This window comes from Hakea prostrata, chromosome 9, assembly GCF_041222555.1.
Source record: "Hakea prostrata isolate BN-2017 chromosome 9, UWA_Hpros_2, whole genome shotgun sequence".
Classification (NCBI taxonomy): domain Eukaryota; kingdom Viridiplantae; phylum Streptophyta; class Magnoliopsida; order Proteales; family Proteaceae; genus Hakea; species Hakea prostrata.
In genome coordinates, this window is record NC_142608.1 from 61,751,585 (window position 1) to 61,779,582 (window position 27,998).

Here is a 27,998-nt window from a genome sequence, read left to right on the forward strand (position 1 = left end):
GTGTTTTTGCTCCATTTAGCTAGCAAAAGGTCCGAGTATTTTTGCTTTTGGGAAAACATTTGCAATAGTCAAAAACATATATATCTTTCTACCCCTAATTAACCTGATTAGGTTTGTACAATTATCATCAAGTTGATGGGATATCATCTTGTCATTCAGCCATAGGGGCAGCCGCCTTTGGTGAATTATGTAAGTCTTGTTTTTATGTGCGTGTATGAGATAATCTTCAATTTTTTATTTTTTTTTGTAAATTATTGTTTTGTTGGACCTTGTCGATTGTAATAAGTGTGACATACAGAGAGAGGTACTACGTGGTTTCAGGACCCCTATGTTGTTTGGAAGCTAATTAATGGAGGTATTTGCCTAGACATCCAACATGAGAGTTAAATGAAGCACGGAGAGATTTCCATTTGCTGCAACGGCTGCGCAGTGAGCCATTATTATGATCTCGTCACGTATACGGAAAAAAACAAATCTACTGGTTGTGAGAGAAAATGTTAAGATATAAATATAAATACAAATTTTTTTTCTTTTTTTAATACATCCAAAGGTTAATTATTTCAGAAATTTACAAGATGAAACCCTTGATTCCTTTATCTCCATCTGTGCCAACGATTCTACCCTAAAACTTTTCTTCCCAGCTCTTACGTCCATCTCAAATCTTCTTTTTCATACCATCTCCTCAACCTCGTGCCCCACGCCCCATTCCCCAAGTCCCCATACTCTAATGATCATAAAAGATATAGAACAAAGAATTTAGAATTCTTGTATAATAATGAATCTTGTATTGGGAATGGCATCAGAACATCATCTTTGATAAAAAATTTGTTGTTTCTACCCAGAAAAAGAAATGTGTCTGTTGTTTGGTAGCATGATTTCATTTCAGTGACAGATTCACGCCCTCAATTCAATGTATGTGTTATTCATTTTAATTAACAATTATTGGATAAAAGATAACTTTAAAAAGAGGGAAAAGAAGATTACAGAGAACATCAAACACTCAAAACCAGTAAAATACAAAAGAAAATTGAACTCAACAGTAGTTGCCTTCAATCACACTACCAAACAAGAAAGTTGAAGTGGTAAATTTAATCGAGTAAAGATTTTCCAATCAAGGCCTTTGACTCATAACTATATAGGGCAAAATCTGCAAGAGACAACAGGACAAGTAAAAGAACAACACCAAGCTAAGAGAAACGAAACCATGATTGCTACAAAGTATCTCAATCCATTTCAGCTTGTACCTGGGTTGGTCAAATCATAATAGCGTTTGAACTTCATTCTTTTACTGCTGATCTTGTCAAAAAAATCAGCCAGAAAGTTAGATTCACGGTAACAATGAGTAATCTTCTACTGGATTGCATCAAGATATCCTTGTCGATTCCATTTGGTCACAACTGTATATGAAATTTTCTGTCCATTTATAGCATCCCTGCCACCACTGAAAACCACTTCAAACATATCCAAAATCAGAAATTCTCCTTTAAACTAAGTTAACCACCTGAAACATGACATGGTTCACGTGGCGATGATCAACTTCTTTAAAAAGACAACCAGGCTTGCATCGACCTTCTAAACTTCAGCGTTCTCCAGAATTCTTACTGTTAAACATGCTTCAGCTGCCTTCCACTGAGCTCAGACCAACTGAAATAACCTCAAGAGGAGGTTTCTCTTGCAAAGCCCATTTCAGTTCTTCCCCAGTTATGAGAGTTCAAGTGAGGTCACAAAATGCATCAAGGTTAGAAACCAAGCTTCGATCTGGATTGTCGTCTCTACTGGCTTCCTTCCTCAATGTTTCTGAAGACACAATCAACAGTTTCCTCAAACCTCCATTACCAACCTTCATCGATCCAAAGCATGTCCTCCACGGTAATTCTGCCCCAGTGGATGAGCTTCCAACCATCGATTGCGAGGTTATAGAGGGAACACTCCCATCTTGCCTTAATGGGGTTTATATTCGCAATGGCCCGAATCCCCAACATTTCCCTTCTGGTCCTTACCACTTACTTGATGGTGATGGGATGCTTCAGTGCCTCCAAATTTCTGATGGCCAAGCCAAGTTCTACAACCACTACGTTAGAACCTATAGATACAATATGGAGAACCAAAGTGGCCGAAGGGTCTTCCCAAACATGATCTCAGCCCTTTACTGTCCCATCACTGCTTTCATCGACCTTCTTTTCATTGCTGCAAGAATCTTAAGTGGACAGATCAACCCAACAAGAGGGAATGGCAATGCCAATACAAGCCTTGCTTTCTTTGGTAATAGACTCTTTGCACTTGGTGAGACTGATCTTCCCTATTCTCTTAAACTAAATGAAGTTGGTGAAATTGAGACGATGGGTCGTTATGATTTTAATGGAGAGCTATCAAGCAACATGACAGCCCACCCCAAGGTAGATCCAGATACTGGTGAGACATTTGCTTTCTATTATAGCTTCAAGCGTCCATTCTTAACCTACTTCTATTTTGATTCAAATGGCTTGAAACAGTCAGAAGTGCCTATCTTCTCTTTAACGCAGCAGTCCTTGATTCATGATTTTGCAATTACCAAAAGGTATACAATATTCCCAGATATACAGATGGGAGTGAATTTGAAGGCAATCTTGGAAGGAAAGCCAATTATGAAGTTAGACCTTAAGAAGGTTCCAAGGATTGGTGTCATCCCAAGGTATGCCAAGGATGAATCAGAGATGAAGTGGTTCAACGTACCTGGATTCAACTTCATTCATGCCATTACTGCCTGGGAGGAGGAAGATGATGTGATTGTTCTAATTGCACCAAACATGCTGTCTATAGAACATTGCTTAGAAAGAATGGAGCTGAACCATGCATCTGTAGAGAAGGTAAGGATAGAGTTGAAGACAGGTATAATTACAAGGTTTCCATTGTCTGCAAGGAACCTAGAGTTTGGAGTTATAAATCCAGCCTTTCTGGGGAAGAAGAGCCGCTATGCTTATATAGGTATGCTAGAGCCCATGCCCAAGATAGCTGGGGTAGTAAAGCTAGACCTTACAGGATCCCAACACCAAGAACATGTCATTGCTAGTAGGATGTTTGGGCACGGCTGCTATGGAGGTGAACCCTTCTTTGTGGCTAGAAACCCTAGAGACCCAGACGCTGATGAGGATGATGGGTACATTGTAACCTATGTGCATGATGAGATTTTAGAGGAGTCGAGGTTCTTGGTCATGGATGCAAAATCTCCTTCACTTGAGATCGTTGCAATAGTGAAACTACCCCAGAGGGTACCCTATGGATTCCACGGACTATTTTTAGCAGAAAATGATCTTAAAAATTTGTAAAAAAAAACAAAATAAGAAATTAGGGGATGAAAAGTTTTCTTCCATGCAATAGTATAACATATTATATACATTTAATTTCTGCCCAAGAACTGATTAGGTTTGTGTCATTCTCCTCAAAATAATGGAAGATTAGCTTTTCATCCAGCTGTAGCTGTAGTGACTTATGTAAATCTGACTTTCTATGCGTGCATGTGTCTGTGCGATATCATTCTCTTCAATTTTCTTCAGTGGATCTTTGTTTGTAGGACCTCAGTTGCTAATTGTAAGTGTTATCTGCATGTAAATCACAAGGGAGAGACAAGATTACATGGTTCCATGACCCCTATGTTGGTAGGATTAGACTAATGAAAACGCTCACCTAGACATCCAATACGAGAGTGGAGTATTGTTTTGCAATCCAGTGTATGATGTATTATACGGTACCAAGCATAATTGGAAATCGAGTACCTTGACTTAGGTTTTTAATGTATGTATGATAACTTGCTATTTCATTTGGCAAATGTGGAACAGGATATCATTCGCAGTCCTGTTTGATCTGGTATGTCTAGTTACTATCAATTACTTCTGGGCCTATCACGTAGAGGCTTTGGTATAAAGTGATAGAACTATGCAAAGGAGTACTGCATGTGGAGTCTTCACCTGTGTCCCCATGACCTTTGTAATTCAATCTATTAGAGCACCAAGCATGCAAAAGTCGCAAGTTCATAGTGGTGAAGAGATACAAATGGGAGTGAATTTAATGGAAATCTCAGAAGGAAAGCCAATTATGAAGTTTGACCTTAAGAAGCTGCCATTTTTTTTTTTTTTTTTTTTTGGGGATAATCAGACAAAGTGGTTGGATAGGCCTGGATTCAACTTCATTCATGCTATTAATGGCTGGGAGGAAAAAGATGATGTAATTGTCTAATTGCTAATTAGATCTTACATCTTGTACATATAACATTTTTAGAAAGAATGAAGTTGAACCATAAATTTGTATTTTTTTCCCCTCTGATCTTGAAAACAAAAAAGAAAAGAACAATTCAAGAAACAGAATAGCAATTAATAGGTTTATAGGAAGATTTAGTTTTATAGTAAGAAAGTTGGGTAAAAATTAGTTTTTTTTCTTTATAATCGAGTGAAAATAGGTTAAATTTTATATAGGTTCTTTATTTTCTTGTTAATTTGATTTACTCCCATAAAAAAATTAACAAATTCATTATTAAAAATGAAATTATTTTTAAAAATTTTGTAATTTTTATTTGCTCCCATGTAGAACCTTGGGTCTGCCCTGTAAGGCAAAGTGTTCGTTACAAGGTTCTAAAAAAACAACACATGCAATAATGAAAATATTATATACATTTCTTGCTTGAGGTATGTACCATTCATTATGATCGAAATCATGGAAGATCATCTTATCGTTCGGCCACTGGGACAGCCGCCTTCAGTGAATTATTTGAATCTTGATTCTATGTGCCTGTGTATGATAATCTTCTTCAATTTTCTTTTGTAAATCATTTTTTTGTTGGATCTTAGTGATTGAGCTTAATGCTATCTGTATTTGAATCAAATGGGGGGGAAAGAGAAAGCTTTTTGGTTCCATGACCATGTTGGGTTGGAATTTGGATGCCAGTGAAGGCAGATGCCTAGAAATCCGAGATGACAGTGCAAGTGAAGCACGAGAGTTTTGTTATCAAAGAGAATTTAGAATTCTGGAAAAATAAAGAACCTATTTACAAACATCTTAACATACATCACCTTTCACCAAGGATGTTGTTTGGTAGTGTGATTTACATTTAGTATATCACACATTTATTAACAGATAAACGCCCTCAATTTACATATTATCTACATGGCCTACCTCGATCCATATGAAGGCAACCCAGTTTTTATATTTTAAATCCACTTGAAGCATCTTCCCTACAAAGACATCAAAATCCAGAGATACGACATGGTTCACATGGTGGTGTTGGAACTTGGAAATGGATAATTCACTGTTTAACTTATTTAAAAAACACGAACTGTTCTGCTTTCTTCAGAATTCTAACTGTTAAACATGCTTCAGCTGCCTTCTACTAAGCTCAGACCAACTGAAATAACCTCAAGAAGATGTTTCTCTTGCAAAGCCGATCTCAGTTATTCCCCAGTCATGAGAGTTCAAATGAGGTTACAAAACAGAATAGAGGTAGAAACCAGGTTTTCATCTGGGTTGTTATTAGGGATACTTTTGGCAAGCCAACCCAAACCCTAGCTCCAATCCCTTCTACATGAACTCCATGTCTTCCAGGTTGATGCCATTGTTCTCTGGTGTAATAATATTGATGCTACATGTCTCACTACAAATCCCATTTTCCACGTTCATACCAAGTATGTGAAAATTGACTTCCACTTTTTTGTGAGGTTGTCAAAGGAGATCTTAAAGTTCGCCTCTTATCTACCAAAGACCAACTGGCTGACATCTTCACCAAGCCATAGTTCAGTATACTACATGCTACAAGAACCTTAAAAAATTTAGACTAAGATAGGTTTAAGTTGGGAATCAAACTAAGCATCAATCGAACCTAACTTGCACACCTGAATGGGGGGAGCAAGTCAAGCTCATCAAGGCCAGTCAACCGCCCCTCCTTGGTTGAGACCAAAAACTCAAATTTCAAGCTTGTTTCGAAATCAAATCATTTGGGAGTTTTTGGGACTTCATGGAACAGTAGTATTTTCCCAAAAACACCTTTCAAACATTCCAACTAGTCTGAAATAAAAAAGGCCTAATTTGGTTCTCAGAGTGTCACCTGCGGGTGTTTTGAGAGGATGAATCGGTCTCAAATGGAAAGGATAGCATGATTCATCACTCAAAGGGGAAAAGAAACATGAAGGGTAACATAAACGAACATTCAACTCAACTTAACTTCTACAACTACCATCATTCTGCAATCAATCAACTTAAATACCATAAATAGTAGTTGGAAATAGGGGTTTTTGGGTATTATATATTACCTTCACACACGATTATCTTTGTAATCCATGCTTCGACACTACCTCATGTGCAAGGATTTCTCCAAACCCCAAGCTCCTTTCCTTTCCCAAGCTCTTAGCCTTCAAGGAACATAAACAATTCGTTTATGAGGTTAGAAAGTAATAAAATAGGATTTTGAATCTAAAGACCTTAAATTGCTTCTTTTCTGGGTAGGGGCTACTGGTCAATCAAATGGACCAACTGCCCTATAACTTTTAAATGCGAATGCAGTTTTCGACAGGCTTCGGAGGGTGGGGGTCTCAAAACATGCTTTGACTCAATTGTATACTTTACCTTGGCATTGGGGGTCTTCTTGCATCGGTTTCCATGCTTGCCAAGATCTCCTCTTTAAAAAAAATTTGGACTAACTTTCTCTCTCCTCTTGAAATCAATTAAAGTAGCCAAGTCATCTCCTAGTTCATCCAAATCCAAAGGTTCAATTTGAGATTCTCAGTCTCAACTCGAATGGTCCAAAGTTGCCTTCTACTAGCACTTCAAGTTTGTGGGCCTGAAATGACGGGTTATCAAGTTAAGATTTTAGGTGATTTTACACTACAAGTTTCAAGTTTTCTTTTAAACCATTACAAATCTCTTACTCTTCTTCCAAAAGGCTAAATTAGGTCCTATATGCCTAAAGCATATCAACTCATTGAGTCACTAGTTGATTTTGGCATGCACATACAACCACAAGTTGTTGTGGTACCAATTTTCACCATGAAATGCTTCAGGGCCTAAATGGACTCGGATGGTCCTTTTCAATGATGGCTACTGCTTGGTAGGTGATGGTCTTGTTTAGAATGTCGTGTTTGAAATGACTGGTTGTGGGCCCAAACTATTTGGAGGTCTTGTCTTGTTGTTCTGGGCTTTTTTAGGTACAAGGGGCATTTCAGCATTACTTTCTTTCACTTCTTCTTCTTCCCCCCCCCCCCCCCCCCCCCCCCCAGCAAAGGTAGTTTAAAACAACTTAGATTGTGTCCTTTTCCTCCCTTCTTCCTACATAGTGACTTTTTTTTCTCCTTTTTCTTTCTTCTTCTTCTTCTTCTTCTTCTTCTTCTTCTTCTTCTTCTTCTTCCTCATCATCTTACCATAGCCTTGGACATAGTTTTCAATGAACCACGTAAAACTTGTCTTTTGTTTGTGTGCTTTTCCTCCCTTTTGCTAACATAAGACCTAAGTGTTTCATCTGCAAGATTCCATGGAAACACATGCAATAGTGGAAATATTATATACCTTTCTACCCCTGACCTAATTAGATTTGTATAATTATCATCAAAATCTCCTTCAGTTAAGATTGTTGCAATAGTGAAACTATACCAACAAGTGCCCTATGGATTACATGCACTATTTTTGATAGAAAACGATCGCAAGAATTTTAAAACTTTAGGGAATGCAAAGTTTTCTTTCATGCTGTTTAGACCCTAAAATGAGGTTGGGTTCTAAAAACAGGCTAGGTTGGATTAAGAAACATGCTTGGGTCTTATGCAAATGGCCCAGCAATGATAAGACATTGCCAACTATAGGATATGAATGGTTAGTTGAGAGTGTAAAAAGGGGAGGGAACCAAATGATATAAATAGTGGTCTTCCTCAACTTTGGAAGACACAATTCAATTCAAACACCAACACAACACAAGCTCTTTTGGGAATGCAGAGTTTTATATATTCACTTGTCCGGCCATGGCTCACTTATCCACGGCCATGGCCAATTAAGTTGTACCTTAACATTTAATAAAGTAAGATTTGTTTTCTTGCAAATGACTAGTACAAGTTCTAGACTTCTTACAAGAGACCAGTACAAGTTTTATTGTCTTCTTCCTAAAGGCTAGATTAAATCATTGGTTTGTCGAAGCAAGGAGAGGATCCACACATTCCTGGAGCATAATAGATCACTGAGCCACTAGTTGACTCTGGCATACTCATTTGACCAACAGACGAATTTTTACAATGTAAAATATTCCGGTGGCTATTTTCGAGGCCTAAACGCACCAGGAGGGCTGTTTCTCAATGTTGGCCATCGCCCAATAGGTGATTAGTTTTGATCAACATTTTGAGTTTGTCGAAATGACTACTTATGTGGCCCTCAACTATTTGGAGGTCCTATCTTGTTGCTCTGGCATTCTGGGTATAGGGGTATTTTGGACTTTTTCTTTGAAGTAGGGTTTTCCCATACTCTATACTTATTGCCTCTAAAATGAGTTAAGGGTAGAAAACAACTAGGTTGTACTATGTTCTTCTTCTTCTTCATAGTGAAATCATCTCTGCTCAACCTTGGATATAGTTTTCTCATGAACCATGTAACAATTGTCTTATGCTTATGTGCGTGTGTTTCTTGCTCCCTTTTCTTGACATAAGGTCTGAGTCTTTTCACTGCATTGCCAGGGAAATACATGCAATAGTAAAAGTATTATATACCTTTTCAACCCTGATCTAATTAGGTTTGTATTATTATCATCAAAATAATGAAAAATCATCTTATCGTTTAGCCATAGGGGCAACTGCCTTCGGTGAATTATGTAAATCTTTTAGCTGTTTCTATTTGGTTTGTGAGATAATCTTCTTCAATCCTCTTTTGTAAATTGTTGTGATATTGAACCTTGGGGATTATAACAATTGCTATTTATGAATCTCTAGTGAGAAAGAGAAAGTTTCTTGGTTCCATGACCCCTAGGTTTGGAAGCTAATGGATGCACTTGCTTAGCCATCCAATACGAGAGTTAAAGTCAAGCACGAGAGTTCTATTCTACAGATCAAAAATGATTAAGCACGGGGAAGAAATTAGAATTCTTATAAATTGAAGAATCTGTTATTGGGAATACCATCAGAACATCATCTTTAACAAAGAATTTCTTGTTTTGTGATTTGATTTTACATTTATGGATAGATTCACACTCTCATTTTACATATTATTATTTTATTTAAATAAAACTTGCTTATCGATTTATAAAATATATTACATCATTGACTTGAAATTAAGTCACATAGTTTTTTTTCGGTTAAATTTTAGGGATGTAAATGGATAACCGAATTCCAAATTCGTATCTGCATCAGTTTAATGGTATTCGAATTGGTCCGATTACTTATAAGATGCAGATGTGGTATACCCCTTTCTTACCAATTATTATCCGTTTGGTTAAATTATCCGATTAAGTTACTTGTTTGGATTTTTTTTTTTTATTTTTTACTTCACATATTTGACTATTTTTCTAAATTTTCTGCTAAATTATCTTTCAGAGTTGTTAAATTCTTAAATTTCAAACCTAGCCTCACAAACAGAATAGTAAAAATGTCAACAGATAGTTGAAAACTTGTATCCAATTTGCATTCAACCCATTTAGAAGAATCTATTTAAGAAAATAATTATTTAATTATCATTAGAATCCAACTGAATCCGTCCAAAAACCGATAAGATATTAACCGAATCCGTTCGAATATAATAGGATGCAGATATGTATTACCACTATCCGATCCGTTTATACCCCTACCGTCCCTCCGTATAAAGACAAGAATTTTTTTTCTATTTTAAAGCCAGTACTTCAAACATCGATCTCTTCCATACCAAACATATTTAAATTCAGAAACTTTTCCTTTAAATTTAGTTATCCACATGAAACATGAAATGGTTTATACAGGCATTCAGGTCTTTCAAAAAGACACAAGCAAGCTTGATTCCGCATTGTAAACTTCAGATTTCTCCAGAATTCTAACTGTTAAACATGCTTCTGCCTTCCATTGATCTCAGAACAACTGAAATAATTAACCTCAAGAAGATGTTTCTCTTGCAAACCCCACCTCAGTTCTTCCCCAGTTATAGGAGTTCAAGTGAGTTCCCAAAATGTAACAAGAGTAGGAACCAAGCTTCAATCTGGGTTGTCATCTCTACTGGCTTCCTTCCTCAATGTGTCTGAAGATACATCAACAGTTTCATCAAACCTCTTTTTGCCAACTTCATTGATCCAAAGCATGTTCATTGCTGCAAGAACCTTAAAGCAAGAGGGAATGGCAATGCCAATACAAGCCTGACTTTCTTTGGTAATAGACTCTTTGCTCTTGGTGAGACTGATCTTCCCTATGCTCTTTCACTAGATGAAGCTGGTGAAATTAAGACCACGGGTCGTCATGACAGCCCAATATCCCAAGGAAGACCCAGATACAGTTGAGACATTTGCTTTCTGCTATAACCTCAAGCGTCCATTCCTAACCTACTTCTGTTGTGATTCAAATGGCTTGAAACAATCAGAAGTGCCTATCTTCTCTTTAACTCGGCAGTTCTTGATTCATGATTTTGCAATTACCAAAAGGTATGCAATGTTTCCAGATATACAGATGGAAGTGAATTTGATGGCAATCTTGGAAGGAAAGCCAATTATGAAGTCACACCTTGAGAAGGTGCCAAGGATTGGTGTCATTCGAAGGTATGCCAAGGATGAATCAGAAATGAAGTGGTTCAATGTGCCTGGACTCACTTCATTCATGCCATTAATGCCTGGGAGGAGGAAGATGATGTAATTGTTCTAGTTGCACCTAACATGTTGTCCATATATAGAAGAACATTGGTTTGATAGAATGGAGTTGAACCATGCATCTGTAGAGAAGGTACGGATAGAGTTGAAGGCAAGGATCATTCCAAGGATTCCATTATGTGCAAGGAACACCCAAGATAGCTGGGGTGGTAAAGCTAGACCTTACACTCTTACAGGTTGAGAACACCAAGACACCAAGAACATGTTCTTGGTTGTATGATATATCGTATGGTTGATGTGGGCCTCTTTGGATTTTTCATTAGATGTATTGCTATGTCACTTTTTCCCTTCATGTTTTTTCCCATGTTATACTTTTCTGTAAAGATTATGAAATACAAGATTATACTTAGTGAAATTTATTGTTTGATTGAAATAAATAAGACATTAGAGATGTTTACTCTACTAGAAGTTAAGTGCAATAACGGATTATTCTTTAATCAAAGCATTAGTGTTGCCATGCTGGTTTAGCCCATGGGACTTAATTACGTATTTCTTTATGGGCAAATTTTTGTGTACTATATGCCCCAAGCTTAAGCCCAGCACTTAAGCCTAAAATATAGTTTAATTTTAGACGCTAATGGGTTGTTAATGGTCTCAAAATCGATACAACAAACTCATCTTAAACCAAAAGGCCCAAACTAAAACCGACCCAAACAACTGCTGACGCCTTTTTTCAGATAGTGCCAGCTTGCGCGCACCACGACTACATCCTCAAGGCGACTTTTATATAATTAATATAGGCGAGGCTTCGCCCCTGGCCCCGAAGGGATTCGAACTCTGACCTCCTCCTATGTGGAAGCGTTGGGCTTTGCCAACTGAGCCATCCCTCGGGGTCATTATTTGAAATATTTTAATTCAAAGACTAGGGAAAATACGATGAATACCCTTAAATTAGAATATCATATGTGACTGAATTTTGGAACTTGTTGAACATTCACTAGGAGAAATGGTAAGGCAACAGTAACATGAAGGGCAAATGTTCGACGAGTTTGGCTCCTTTTTTTGGATGAATTTAGCCGCTTGTAATTTTTTTTTCTTCTAGAAACGTGTAATGATTTGTTACAAGGGCACTATTTATATATAAAGGGAGAGGATATTATATATATACTATTAGAGAAAGTCAAACCCATGACCTTTTTACTAAGAGATTTTTTTTTCCAATACAATGACGCTTTTCACATATTGGTCATTACTAATCAAACAATCGTGTGATGTTGCCACATGTAATATTTTCATCTAGAGATTAGATAAACTCAATGAGTACCTTTGATTTATTATATTACACGTGATTGAATCTTATAACTCATTCAACACACATTGGAAGATTCCCAGAGGAACAAATATAATGTTCATGCTTATCCATTAAATGTTCTTTGAAAATTTAAACTTTAGCTTGTTTATTTTAGTGGCTGCCATAGTTTCTAATGCTACCCAACTTTATTTTTATTCTGTACCCATGAAGGAAATATCAATGAAATATTGCTGAAACATGGCGATATTCATTGGTTCACTACTAATCGAACTGAAATACCTTCCAAAATGACATTAGAAAAAAAATTAGCGATGTATCGTGAGTTTCTTGCAAAATATCACGATGTTTTTTAAATCCAGTTCATGTGTTTGACTTTTTCTCACAATAATTATTAACACTTTTTGAAAACTCCAACCTAGTTTTTTTCGAAAATCCATTTCTAATTTTAAATAAAACTGTACAGACCCTTGAGAGACCTGAGTGGAGTTGTTGAGGCATTGATACATTAAAATACTTAGCTGGACACAATTATCTAAATTTTGGATTGGAAAAAGTAAAAGACTTTAGAAGAAAGCAAACCTAGGAACTTTCTTCAATGACTATATTATTTTATTCATATTATTATGATATATAAATGAACATTATTGGGATAAACATTTTTCTTTACCTTAGCTATGTGATGTGTGAGATAATTTTCTTTTGTAAATTATTGAATCTTGGTGACTATAATAAGTGCTAGTTTTCTTGGAATAAGAAGGGGAGGGGAAAAGAAATTGTTGTTTGGTGGTGTGATTTACATTAATGGACAGATTCACGCCCTCAATTTAAATATTATTTATTTTTATTTAAATGACACTTGCTCATTGATTTATAAAATTTAAAATTTATTATGATATTGATTTGAAACCTGAAAACCTACCAGTTTTTCTATTTTAAAGCCACTTATTCTAACATCTTTCATACCAAAAATTTGAAAATCAGAAAATTTTCTTTAAGGTCCTGTTTGGTTACATGAATCTGAGAATTATACCTGTTTGGTTGTAAAAGTCTCTAGATTCATGAAATCTAAAGATTCACCTTTTTACACTAAAAACGTGAATCTGTAGATTTATGGGTAAAGGGTGAAATCCAAAGATTTCAAAAAAGCTATACATTTACACATTCACAAAAATCACGTCGATCACATAATTTTTTAGGATGAATTCACAAATTTCATTTCACAACCAAACATCTAATTTTATAAATTATAACTCCATAGATTTGAAATCTATAGATTTGAAATCTCTAGATATTTGAAATTTCCAGACTCATGTAACCAAACAGGCCCTAAATTAAATTATCTACAAGACACATAACATGGTTCACATCTGTATTCAAGTCTTTCGAAAGGACAGAAAAATAAAAAATAAAATAAAATAAAAGCTTTGATTCTGATTCTAAACTTGAGCTTTCTTTAGAATTTTAACCGTTAAACATTTTCGTAAGTCACATGTTTTTTCCACATGTTCATATGGGTATTCAAATTTTTTAAAAGGATACAAACAAGAGTTTTGATTTTGCATTTTGAATCTCAGGTTTCTCCAGTATTCTAACCGTTACATTTCTACAACACACATAACACAGATCACATGGGTATTCGAGCTTTTTAAAAAGACACAAACAAGAGCTTTGCTTTTGCATTCTAAATTTCATTTTTTTGCAAGAATTCTAACTGTTAAACATTTCCATGGGACATATAACACAGTACACATGGGTATTCAAGTTTTTTAAAAATGCACAAACAAGCTTTGATTCTACATTCTAAAGTTATTTAGCTTTCTCTACAATTCTAACCGTTAAACATTTCCACAAGACACAACACCGTTCACATTGGTATTCAAGCTTTTTAAAAAGACACAAACAAGCTTTGATTCTGCATTCTAAACTAATTCAGCTTTCTCCAGAATTCTAACCGTTAAACATTCCCATAGGACACATAACAAGATTTACATGGGTATACAAGTTTTTTCAAAAGACACAAACGAAAGCTTTGATTCTGCATTCTAAACTTATTCAGCTGTCGCCAGAATTCTAACCGTTAAACATTTTTCTGGGTTCCAATGAGTCTTATAACCTCAAGAAGATGTTTCTCTTGCAAAGAGTTCAAGTGAAGTCACAAAACATATTAAGGGCATGTCCTTGATTGAAAAGGGAAAAGAAAAATAAATAAATAAATAAACCCCAAAACCACCACCATGTCCTTGATGGTAACTTTGCTCCAATAGATGAGCTTTCAGTAAAAGTTGACGTCAATCCCTATTCTCGGTTTGGGTTCATCAATTCCTAGTAGGGATTGATTCATCTAGGTTATCCTAAATATATTATTATAAGACAACTTAAAGCCTTAATCCATATGTAATTACAATTTTATTCATGTACAAGCAATTGACCAAAATCATATCCAATTACAATCATCTAGTTGATTGACTGCCATATTTGCATACCATTCAAAAAAGGTTTGGAGTACTGGGTTTGGGATATTATCAAATTTCATCAGATTTGTTGTCTTTGCCAATTCTAATAACATTGATAATTTCCTTATTGGCCAGCTTTCTCTTGTTGGTCTTGGTAACAGAGTTTTTAAGTGTGGATTATTGGTCCACACTTCTTCTATCCTTAGTCCCCTTTCTGCTGCCTCAATTAAGCCTTCTTGTATTCCACGAAGCATGGCTTCCAAAAGACCTGTTGTTTTTCCTTTCCCAAAATTGACATACTGGATATGTCCTTCCTTGCATATCCCCTTACTCCAACATGCTACTTTTAGTTGCTGGCTAGAAATCCCTGCACAAATTAAGACATTTTTGTTAAGAAGTGGTATACAATGACACCCATTCTCATCTAACATATTAGAATTTTCATGAAAAGGGAAAGCAATTAGGTGTGAATTTTCATCCTCCTTTTGTAGTTTTAAAACCTTAATCCAATATTTAATATTTTCTAAAAGCCTTCACGGGATTAGGTTTTTTCAGATTGAACAATGTTTCATTCCTTTCTTTCCAAATGAAATAGCATGTTATAATGAAAATCGACATAAACCACCGAGAATTAACCTTGTTCAATTGCGAGCTCATGTTATGACACCAGTTCAGAAGAGATATATCTATCCAATTCTCCGTTCGTAGCCCCAAGGACCCTGCCGCATGAATTCTTTTTTCCCAGTCACAAACAAGAGCTTTGATTCTACATTCTAAACTTATTTTGCTGTCACCAGAATTCTAACCGTTAAACATTATTTTGGGTTCCACTGAGTTTAGACCAACTGAAATAACCTCAAGAAGATGTTTCTCAGGGCATGCCCTTGATTGAAATAAATAAATAAATAAATAATATAAACCCCAAAACTACCACGTCCTTGATGGTAACTTTGCTCCAATAGATGAACTTTCAGTAAAAGTTGACCTCAATCCCTATTCTCGGTTTGGGTTCATCAATTCCTAGCAGGGAATGATTTATCTAGGTTATCGTAAATATATTATTATAAGACAACTTAAAGCCTTAATCCATATGTAATTACAATTGTATTCATGTACAAGCAATTGACCAAAATCAGATCCAATTACAAATACAACACAACTATGATTGTATAGATCTGCAGAATACAAGACACACAAAGTGAACAAAATCATCCTAATGAGCGTCCAACGTGTAATAGGATTTAGCTGCATGTAATTTTTTTCTCGTAGAAACATGTAATAGTTTATTATAATAGCATTTTTTATATATATAAAAAAATATATTATATATACCATTAAAAAGAGTCAAACCCTTGATCTCATTATTAAGAGATATTGATCATTACCTAAATATCTCTTTCTATATATAAGATTGTTTAGGTAATGATTTTTTTTGGGTCAAAATTTAGGTAATGATCAATATTTCATCTAATCCTATATTATTTTCACCGTAGGATTAGATGTACCCAATGAGTGCCTTTAATTTAAAATACTATACATGACGTATAATTCAATATACACTCATTGAGAGATTCTAGATGAGCAAATTCAATGTTTGATGCTTGTCCATTAAATGTTCCAAGAAAAAATTCAAGAGTTATAGGTTGTTGGTATAGTGGTTGCCACGCTAACACTTTCTAACGCTTTCCCAACTTTTTCTTCTACCAAATTTATTTTTTAATATAATTTCATAAATAAATTACGGAATAAACATTTTTCTTCACCAAGCAAATTCCTTCCGTCACCCCCCACTCCAAACCAACTCTCTATCATTTCCTTACACGCGTAGACACCGTGTCTTGATTTTTCGTTTTTCTTTTTCTTTTTTTATTTTTTATTTTTTTTAATTAAGAATGAAAAGAAATTGTATCCATCCATCCATTACGTGGAAATGGAATAACAGAAAGGGAATATTTCACATCACGGGATGACAGGGACACGTCACGTGCTCGTATATCAATATTTCCTTCCCCGCCAATGGTTTTATTCAGATTAGACTCGGTAGTCACCGATCTAAATCGGATCTCGAATCGGCACTCACAGATTCCGTTCCATATTCCAAATTATGAAACACTGGCTTCCTAAGATGGTTGAAAGGTAAAGCTTGGGCACCAAGAGTCACCCATAGATCCGCAAATTATTACTAATTTGTTTTGGCCGAATAAAACAAATTGATATGCTATTTCCTTTTCGTTAAAAAAAAAAAAAAAAAAAAAGAAGAATAAAATAAATTGCGGATCTATGGGTACCAATTTATCCATTTCTAGGTTACATTGCCGGTTCTTTTAACGGTCCGACTCCATGACATTAGGATTAGAGCCGGACCAGTAAACTCATCGGACCGTTGATATGTACAATCTAGAATGTAGCAGATGGACCGGTCCAACAACTAACAAGGTGAGTGAATCGGGTCATCCGGGGAAGGTAATATTTTATTCCAAAACGTAAATACCGTGAGTTAATGTTTAGTTTGTCGCCCTCCATAGGAAGATTTGTTATGATATGATACAACTTTATATTATTAAATCTTAAACAAAACGTAAAACGTCGTTGTTTGGGGAGACGGAACAACCACTAATGAGAAAGAGAAAGTGAGAAATCCATTCTACAAGTGAAACATGGATCTCCCCCTGACCCGGTCCATTATCCAAGCGTCGCTTCTCACGAGCATTTTCGTAATTATGTCAAAAAATGGGGGGTATTTTAGAACGCTCAACCTATAAATTCCACTCTGTGAAGCATCACAAACCAGAACCACTTGACTCTCTGAAGTCTGATCTCCCTCGCTCAAACGATGTCTTACGGCTACGATTACCAACCATCAAGAGCTTCCATGGAAGTCAAAGTCACCATCTCCTCCGCCAGAGACCTCAAGAACGTCAACTGGCGGCATGGCCCTCTCAAGCCCTACGCCGTCGTCTGGGTTGATCCCGAAGCTAAGGTCTCAACCCGCGTCGATCGTGAAGGCGACACATGTCCCAACTGGGATGAGACGCTTGTCGTTCCGGTTACCGTTCCGATCGAGGAGGCGACTCTCTACATCGACATCGTCCAAGCCGACGCCGCCGAAGATACCAAGCCCTTGATTGGTTCCGCGAGGGTCCCACTCAGGGAGATCGTCGACGAAGTCGGCGTCGGCGAATCGGTTTTCCGTACTCTCCAGATCCGGCGACCTTCCGGCAGGCCACATGGCAAGTTAGAGGCGAAAATTATGGTGGTGAACCCTCGCTATCGTGCGCCGGATCCATACAACGCACCCTCTTATGGCGTTCCGCCACCATCCGCTTCTGCTTCGAGAGACTACTCTCCTTCTCCTTATGGCTATCCCTATTCCTCTCAACCGGCTTACGGAGCGGCGCCACCACCTTACGGAGGGGCGCCACCGCCGGGAGAATATGCTCCGGCGTACGGCCAACAGTCGGCGTATGGGTACGGCCAGCAGTCGGCATATGGGTACGGCGGCGGAGCGGTGGAGGAGAAGAAGAAGAGTAAATTTGGTGGGATGGGAACGGGTTTGGCCGTGGGTGCTGTTGCAGGTGTGTTGGGTGGGCTAGCATTGGCAGAAGGAGCGGAATATGTTGAGGATAAGATCGCAGATGATGCAGCAGAGAAGGTTGAAGATGATCTGGGCTATGATGATAATTACCGTGGTGGTGATGATGATGGTGGATTTGATGGTGGTGATGATGATTATTGAAGTGCTCACAGTATGGGTTGATCAGAATTTTCTCTTTTTTTTTTTTTTTTTCTTTTCTTCAAGAAATAATATACAAATTCTTGGTCGCCGGAATCTGCAGTTATGCTAAGATTCATTGCGTGTTGGTTAGGCTTTTTGTTTTTAACTTTTACTTTATGGGTTGGGTATATTTTTTTTTGGTAGTGGGTTTGGTATCATTTGGTTTGATGATGGAAGGAACTGGGGAAGGTTGTATACACTTTTACTACTTCAGTTACTAGTTTGGTATTATTCCAGGAACTTTCTCTTATCTTCTATTTCTTGGTTTTTTTTGGTCAAGGTAAGGGATGATGTGGGGTTGGGTTCTATTCTTATACTTACGAACAATGAAAGTGGGGACCTAATCCCCAACCTCACACAGGATAATGGTATTGGATAAAATTGTTGCCTCGCCATTGCTTGAAATGGAATCAGATTTTCTTGGTTTTTGATCGAGAGTCATATTAATGGTAAGAACTAGCTTTACTTTGATTCATGCCATAAGTAAACGGACTCAGATTTGATGGTAGAAGAGAGCGAAATTGCTTGGGTCATGCGTTCATCAAGCCGAGATTTGGACCGTCATATACGAAATCTCAGTCAAAATTGAATCTTGATTGTTGAATTTTGCTGGTTGAGACGGCCCATAGTGTGTGGCTTGGGACCGACGCAAGACCCAGAAGATAGCTTTACTTTGATTCCTGCCATCATACATTAATGAAGTCTATTTTATTGGTGTTCAAGGTCAGTCTTCTTCCTCTTAAATGTACAATGAAAGCAATATTAGGGAGAATTATTTTTTATGAAAAGGGAGTAAGAACTATTACAGATACTATCAAAGAAAGTTGAACCTGACATGTTCTCTAAGTGGCATTTGTGACTACCAACCAAACAACTCTTTGGTGGTCTTACTATATCAATATTTATCATAGTTTGACTAAAGAAACCTCTTCTTTCTAATTTATAGATCTCCAATGCATTAACTTAGATGTCATCCCCCTTATCATCACTAAATAGAATACCAAATGGGACTTCATCTGAAACACTCTTAGTTTCGTCATCCATGATAAATGTAAAGAAGTATGGACCAAACGTTTTATAAGTCGATCATAATTGGGAATTCAATCTCTTGGTTTACTTGACAACCCTTTCTTCACCAGAAAATAGATTAATTTTGAATGGAAATCGACTCAACGAATGGTTTGCGGGTGAAAACCCTTGCAGTAAACAACTTATATACAATGAGATCTAATTTGAGTATGTTTTAGTGTTTCTCATTGCTTTTCATCCTTCATTTATAGATGCAAGTTCGTTAGGATAGTCTGAATAAGTTCAAACACGGTCTGAGTTCAAATTTTTCAGTAAATATAAGACAACAATACAAATGTTGGATATTGATTTACTATTGTATGGCGAGGATCACAATCAATATAAGCATTGAACAGTTAACCTAACCTAATTTGGCCTAACTCAATAAAATCAGCGTTAGAATCAAGGTCAGAGACTGGTCTGGCCCAATTCAATCATGTTGCAACCCTAGTAGTAACCATATTCTTTCCTCTTTGTAGTCAACCAAAGAGAACCTCAGAAAACTTAGATCGTATAGAGAATGGTGGAAAGCTAAATTAATTCTCCCTTTTCTCTGGAATATGCTTTGCTCTCTGCGTGTATTTTAGCTTTGTTATTGAGAATTCAAATGATCCATCTAAACAAAGAAGGAATGTTCTTGGAATTGTGTAAAATAAGCTTGTCTATATTATTGGAGATGCTGCTTTGACTTGTAGGAGGGAATCACAAGTTGTTGACTATGAGTGGCCGTTGATGTCTTGACCATTAGATTGGAATAAAAGCTTGCATTGCAAGTAGAACCATGTCTTGGAACAAAATTGTCAATGCAGGGTTGGTAGAGTGGTAAGATCCATACTTCTCAGTGGATAAGTCATGGGTTTGACATTTACGGATGACAAGACTCCCCCCAAGGATGTAATCAAGGTGCGCACAAGCTAACCCAGATGAACCTCAGATACCAAAAAACTCACCCAAAACCATTCGGATCAAATCAAATCGGTTCGTACATACTATTTTCAGTAAGTCACATATACACCCATTAGGTTTTGCAAACTATTATATTATATCTAGTGTGTTTTCATTGCATGTGTTTCTTATCATGTCTCGACCATACCCTTACCATTAGAGTGATGGGATTACATAATGACTCAAACTTTATTGTATTTTCAGCATTTCATATCACCCTTTTTTACTTCCTGAGCATGAGATATATTCTTTTTCTCAAGTTAAAGGGGGTTGCCAGTGGTAACCTTGGTTCACTCAAGGGTCCGGTATCAAAACCTTGGGGAATCCCGGACACTCACCCACCACGTTGTCTAACCCGGTTAGTCGGGCAAACCTGGACCGGTGGCAAAAAAAAAAGGGAAATTTTCAGTCCCTATCCCTTAATGACATCCCTTGAGTTATTCAACTTATCAGTCAGACCCCTTAGTAATAACACCGTCAGGTCCCCTATTACTAACATTGTTAGTAGCCCCTTTTTTATGTTTTTTTTATTTTTTTTAAATTGAGGTTAACACAGACCAGCATATGCGCACCTTAACTACATCTTTAAGGGGCAACTTTTTACATATGCTTTAAATATAGGGCATGACTTCGGCCGTGGAGAGATTCAAATTGTTGACCTCATAATTATGAAGCATTGGTTTAATAGGACCTACATTGAGGCCACACACCCCTCCCCCCGTTTTTGAAAATTTTGATTATTTTCTTTAATTTTTTCAGTTTTTTTTTCCCACATGTGAAATATCACTATTGGCCCCCTCCCCCAATATTGAGAACAATTTTTAAAGGTAAAATAATTGGCATAAATGTCATTCCTAATTTCAAACTAATTCCTCAATCCTCTATTTATTCTCCCCTCTATTCTCTCTCATCTTTTACTTCCTATTTATTCCCTTCTCTTTCTATAAATGTGGGTTAAATAAATTTTTGAAAAAGGTTATTATTAGGTATTCAAAATGTCATTCCTAATTAAAAACTAACTCCTCAATTCCTATTTGTTTTCTCCTCTCTCCTCTTTTCTTCCTATTTATTCTCTTCCCTTTCTATAAGCATGGGTTAAGGAAAATTTGGAAAAAAAATCTTCTTCACAATTAGGTACTCTTTCTCTTTCTCAATTTATTTATCTTTTTTCTTTTTCTCATTTTTTTGTTATTCTTTTTATTTGATTTTATATTATCTGTTTCTTTATTTCTTTTGTAATTTTTGTTATTTGATTTTATATTATGAATAAAATGTTTATAACTACTAAAGTAGCTAAGTACCATTGATTTGCATCTCCTACCCCCCCAAAAAAAAAAAAAAAAAAAAAAAAAGGAAAATTGGTTTGCATCTCTTACCAAAGAAAATTTTGGTTTACATCTAACTTTTTAGGGTTGAAGTCATGAGTCATTTTTTCTTTCTATTGTTGCTTTAATTACCTATGTTTTGTTAGGAAAAAAAAATCATTATCAATAATTTACATTTTTTTTTCAAATATGTGTTGGGCCCCACAAAATATATGTGGGTGTGTGCCTTAATATAATAAAATAATTCAGAGGTGGAACTCCTAGTGGGTCTTATAAGGACCCATACATATGTGTGGTGAAAAGTATTAGTGTTTTCCCAATGGGAAGGTTATTTGGACTTTCATTCTTCGCCCACCTCCCCCGCCCCCCAATGGTGAATCTTGGTTCCACCCCTAGTTGGTTATACTAATTGAGCAACCCCCGGAGATTAATTGTTGTTAGTTTTTATTTATCTATTTTCAATATTATCCCCACATTCTAAGTTTAAAAGTACTATCCAAGAACCATATCTCTCAAACTTTGCAAAGATTTATGAATAGGAGAAGAGAATTATGTTGCAAACGATAGAAAGAGATGAAGAAACAAATCGACCATAGGATTTTTTGTTCAAGGTTATTTTGGTCATTTTGAAATATTTCACTTACATCAACACTTAACTGTGTCTCCTAACGGTAGGGGGTTTCCTTGATATATTTTCACCATATAGGGTAGGGGTCCTAATTGATAAATTGAGTACCTTAGGGGACGACATTAATTTTATAGACTAATTCAAAGGGCTGAGGCTGAGAACTCCCCTAAATTAAATAAAAAACTATTACCAAAAAAATTGAATAAAAAAATTAGGAAATTTATACGTGGCATTATATAGTCTAGCTATTTTGGACATTTTTTCAAATTTTTTGATTAAGTGTCCATTTCTATTTAAAGCTACGGTATTAGGCACCACGGATACTTGTAATAATGAAAACTTCTAAGAGTGCAAACATAATAGTTTGTAAACTGAAGTGTTTAATGTTCTAAATTTTATGCTCACATCCCTTTTAAGATTTGATTACTACTCTAAAATGTCAAATCTACCCCTTTTATTCTCCTGATTCATTGATACCTTGAATTCCAAAGCAAGAAAATGCACATAGACATTATATCAAACTCTCTCTCTCTTTCTTCCAAAAAAAAATAGATTTTTTTCCTTCTGAAAACAAATCAAGATCCCATTTTTTTTGAGAATGCTATAATTTCTCCAAAAAAACATTTCAGTGATTTTCCAACTATATAAGATTAATAATACCCTAAAAGGTACATATGATATGGGAATATATATGTATATATGTATCGATGGTTTTGGTTTCGGTTCCAGTTTTGAATATGGAAATCAATCACCAAGATGATTTATATGGGAGAGATTTACCAACAAGAATTACAGTCAATCACTAGTGGTTGATTTTGAGAAGCTGGTAAAAATGAAGATACACACGATCTTGACACCCAAATGAACCATGTATAGTGAATGCATGATAAGGGTATTGAGCTGTTGATGATCAAGTCACCACATAGGGAGCTCTGAAATCTTATCCAATTTTATTTACTAGAAGATATCATTAATTTCCATGTAAAGGTACGAGAACTAGCTTTGTTCATTATTTAAGGGTTCTACCATGCACTGTGAACACAAGCTCGATAGATCACCTTAGCCACATTGATCAGTGCTGAAGAAAGAGCAGCAAGATGAAGATGATCAAAGCTTTTTCAGTTCTCCTTCTTGTGGTGGCCATGAGTACTGTTTCGTTCGCATCTTCTGAAGATGCCGCTAATTTTTTTGAAACATATCATGTCAAAATCACCAATGAGCTCCAAAATAAAGCCATGCTGAGAGTTCACTGTAAATCTGGTGATGATGATCTAGGTGAGAAGGAGATGGCATCCGGCGTGGTGTACAACTTCAATTTTAGAGTAAACTTATGGCAGACAACACTCTTCTTCTGTAATTTTTGGACGGGAGATAGACATCTCGTTTACGATGTGTTTAAAGTTTCCAGAGATGGTCAGAGATGTGATAATACTTGCTTTTGGTTTGTGAGACTTGGTGGCTTGTATGGTAGCAGCAAAGATAAGCCCTTCCCAGTATGGTATACCCCTTGGGATACAACCAAAGCTCCAAAAGTTTTGAACTAGATCCTGTTCTTGTCATTGTTCTTGTTCTTGAAGAATAATCATTCTTGTCCTAAAAATTCAGATAAATATAAATAAAACTGCAGGGTGGATATTGGTATTATTATTTTGCTCATCTTCTTGAATAATCTATTCACTTCAGTGAATCAACTACAGGTTTCCAGTTGGATACATTCAGATGGATCTACCTTCTATGCTTCATAACAATGGTAGAACTTTATTAATGGAAATTTTTCATGGTAGTCATAAACGAGTGGTTGGTTGGGTATTTATTGTCATTTATCAATATCAAGTCTGTTCTATGAAGTTGATTTTAGGGTTTGTAGGATCAACCCAAGAGTGTAAAGCACAAAGCGGCCAGCATGTTCTAGTGTCTTTTAGAACAAATTGTAGTTGTGGTTTTTCAGACGAATGGAGTTAAAAGATGGGTGAAAAAAGAATCTCTTCTCTGTTCTTTTAAAATATTATAGAAGTAACATAATTGTAGCTGAAAGGCTATGTAAATAAATCCTACCACTGAATTTATTAAATTAAATGCAAACCCTTTTTAATGGATTATTCCAATTTAATTCTACAAAATTTCATGGTAGTATTTCTACGAGTGTTCAACCAAGAAATTCATACGGTTGTTTAGTCATCACCTTTCCTATAAAAATTATTTTATTGTTTGCTAAGTGACCACACAGTTTATTTTTCCATTCATGTCTATTGGTTTCCAAACTTTTTTAATTTTCTGTTTTTAGATGAAAATGGTTTGCACTATTGATTTTTTTTAAATTTGGTAAAATTAACATCATAAATTATGTCAAAAGCCCTTGATCCACACTTTTAAAACAGCTTCTATCATTATAACATTAGTCAACGATTATTATTATCATCGCGGAGTTGCTTGATTAGTAAAGCCAACACTTCTAAGTGAAGAGGTTGTGATTCAATTCTCTATGATGTCCTTTTCTAAGGAAAAAAAACCGTTATTAGATTGGATTTGGTGTGTATTTTTGAAATATATCCAAAGTCAATCTTGCATCTTGGAACGATAAAACATAATTTGTAATCCATATGGCCACAACAACCACATAACCAGCAACAGCAAATATGGACCATAGAAGCTAATACTTGTTCCCAGAGATGCTAAAAGGTGTGATGATACTTGTTTTTGGGGGGCGACATTTGGTGTGTATACTTTTTGAAATATATCCTAAAAAGTAAATCTTTGCATTTTGGAACGATAAAATCTACTTATTTTGTGATCCATAGTATCCGTTTATTACCACAACAAAAACATAACCAGCAACAGCAAATATGGACAATAGAAATTAATTCCCAGAAAGCCAAGACCTTGCATCTGGGTATATATTTCTTAACTGTATTTCCATCCAACTCCAACTTCAAAGATGGTGACTTTGTAGCTGTCACGAGTAGTAGTCATCTTAAAATCTCTCTGATATGTGAACTATACCCCATGATTGGCTCAAATAGGTTCCTTGCTCATTCCCTAGGGTAGATAATCCCAACTATACAATCCTCATTAGTTATTTGATTTCTTTGAATATGGAAACTAATTAATCGAGATAATTTTTATGTGATTGACTAATGAGCAAAAAAAAAAAAGGAAGATACAGTGAATGGATGCATGAGAAGGTATTCAGCTGTCGATGATCAAGTCACCATTGACAGAGATCTGAAATCTTATCAAGAGATAATTCATAATAGGATTTCATTTCCATAATTCCTTGTAAAGGAGAGCCCAGTTCATTATTTAAGTGATGCTATGTCATTGAGAGCACGAGACCTATACATCACCACCTTAACCACATTATCAATCATTCAAGATGATCAAAGCCATTTCACGTCTTCTTCTTCTTCTTCTTTTGGTGGCTATGACTGTTTTGTTCGAGCCTTCTGAAGCTGGCATTCTTGGAACATATCATGTCAAAATCTTCAGTGACCTCGGGAATGATTTCTGGCTGAATGTTCACTGTAAGTCAGCTGATGATGATCTAGGTGAGCAATGGCTGCTACAGGGCGGTGAAACCCATTGGGATTTTGGATTAGACCGCCTGGGTACTACACTCTACTCCTGTGACATGTACTGGGGATACGCCAGATTTGGCCATTTTGTTGTGTTTGACGAAAGCAGGGATAAGCTCAGATGTCTCAACACTTGTTTTTGGTGGGCGAGACAAGATGGCTTATACGGTAACCACAATTTCAATGATCCAGACAACGCAGACATGATTTTCGCTTGGGACCGCTAGTTTCTTGAGTTTTCTATTACTGAATTAAGTAATCTTCTTCTTGAAGAATAAATATCCTTGTTCTGGAAAGATAAACATCAAATAATACTGCATGCAGGGAGAATATGTCATATATTTTGGTGTTGAATACAGTGTCGTGTCCATTCAAAATTTTTTTTCCTTGAATAATTTTAGATTTTATTTGGTGTATATTATTTTTCAAATATTTGTAAGTGGAATTTCCAAACAGTTTGGGGCCACAACCACTCATTTCAAAGATCTCGCAAGTTTGGATACGATGATGATTTGTTGAAAAATGATCATCTTAATGCGTTTAGACCTCAAACGTGTCTTAGAATGTTTTCTATGGTGAAAATTGGTCTTAAGCATGATAATTTCATACAAACATGTAAAAATTTCATTCGCATCTTAAGCGATGTTCAGAAACTATCACTTGTTAGTTGAGTCGGATTATCATGAAGCTATAAAATTCATTATGAAACCAAAACTTGTTAGGGACAATCCTTTAAGAGACCCTAATAGAAGATATACATTAAGGTCTTAACTTGTGAAATGTTTTGAAAATATTGCTTCCAACCCGCCTTATAATATTTTTTGTTGCAAACTAAAATTGCTGTTGTCATTTTTCCCCTTTATCCTAATTTTTTTGTGGGCATCCTTCTTAAGACTTGGGTTACCATTGTTGTCTCACTCTAAAATATCAAATTGATCATCTTTAATTTCATGTTTCTACTATTACCCTTATTCAAGACAAGAAAATGCACATAAACATCATAGCAAACTCTCTCTCTCTCTCTATCTCAGTTCCTAATAAGTCATAATAGATTCTTTCCATTTCAAAAATAAATAAAAGAGTGTTTTACTTGTGGATCTCAATCATACTAACCATTAGCCATCATTAAGTGTTTTCAAATTTGAACCCTAGAGGGACCTTTCCTTCTTCACCTGGCCGAAATTACTTTCAAAACCATTGCTGGAAACACCCCCACAAAAGGACGGAGACCATGGTTAGTGTGAGGGGGAGGGGAGGCTCACCTCAACCAAGGGCCCAATAGAGAGAAGGGAAGAGTCAGGAGGGGTGGAGTTGGAACGATCCTTGAAAGGGTGTATTTTAGAAAGAAAAAAGATTGGAACAAACAAGTGTACGATCGTCTTTATACCTTGATGATTAGCAGAGTTGCTCTCCTGCAACTGTATTTTTACCTTCTCATTCTTCTTTTTCATTTTTCCTGCTTTTTTGTTCCCGAGAGGGAGCACCCAATTGCAATCTTGCAAATCACATCACAATTTAAAAATATATGGGTTGGATAAATCAATTCGAACTTGAATTGATCTGGGCAGATTCTAATTTTGGAAAAATAATTTGTGGACTTGACTGATTTCAAGAGAGTCCAATTTGCTTATCTCAAGAAGACGTCGTATTGAGCAGAAGAGGGGCTTCAAGGATTTGATGACGCTGGTAAATATGGTGGGCCTTTTTTTTTTTTTTTTTTTTTTTTTTTTTTTTTTTTAATGGGGTGTTTTCCAACAGCGTGATTTCCAACAATGGTTCAGCAGTGGTTCCAATAGGGATAAGAAGAAGATGGATGAAAGGATTTCTCCTTCACCCACCTATAGAGTGCTGGGGTTATTTTAGCCTTATCATACGTATTAAACAACTTGAGGGGCATTTTGGTTGCTTCAAATTTGAAATTTGAAAACACTTAATGGTGACTAACAATGTTAGTTTGATTAGGATCCACACGTAATGTATTGCACTAAGAAGATCCAACATTAATTTACAGTTCACTAAGGAGACACATATGTATAAAAAGCTCTAAACAAAATAAATAAAGATCTGAACTTATTTGGTAATGATATATTTCCTCCCAAAGACTTTTCCAGTAATTTTTCAAATAAAAGATTAACAATACATATTTGACTTTACCCTTAAGGTTGGT

The 27,998-nt window shown here is 36.0% G+C and overlaps 2 protein-coding genes and 2 pseudogenes across 2 annotated transcripts; all 4 read left to right on the top strand.

Annotated features, from left to right (window-relative positions):
• Window positions 1-1,610: 1,610 nt before the first annotated feature.
• LOC149006013 (putative carotenoid cleavage dioxygenase 4, chloroplastic pseudogene) lies at window positions 1,611-3,305 on the top strand (annotated as a pseudogene).
• Window positions 3,306-10,409: 7,104 nt separating this feature from the next.
• On the top strand, window positions 10,410-10,799 carry LOC149006014 (zeaxanthin 7,8(7',8')-cleavage dioxygenase, chromoplastic pseudogene; annotated as a pseudogene).
• Window positions 10,800-17,297: 6,498 nt separating this feature from the next.
• Window positions 17,298-18,529, top strand: LOC149006015 (uncharacterized). Its single transcript, XM_089135659.1, has one exon. The coding sequence runs from the start codon at window positions 17,352-17,354 to the stop codon at window positions 18,252-18,254; it is 903 nt and encodes a 300-aa protein (XP_088991785.1). The 5' UTR covers window positions 17,298-17,351; the 3' UTR covers window positions 18,255-18,529.
• Window positions 18,530-25,680: 7,151 nt separating this feature from the next.
• On the top strand, window positions 25,681-26,058 carry LOC149006016 (S-protein homolog 24-like). The gene has a single exon (XM_089136024.1). It carries the CDS (start codon window positions 25,681-25,683, stop codon window positions 26,056-26,058), a length of 378 nt encoding a protein of 125 aa, XP_088992150.1.
• The last annotated feature ends 1,940 nt before the right edge of the window (window positions 26,059-27,998 follow it).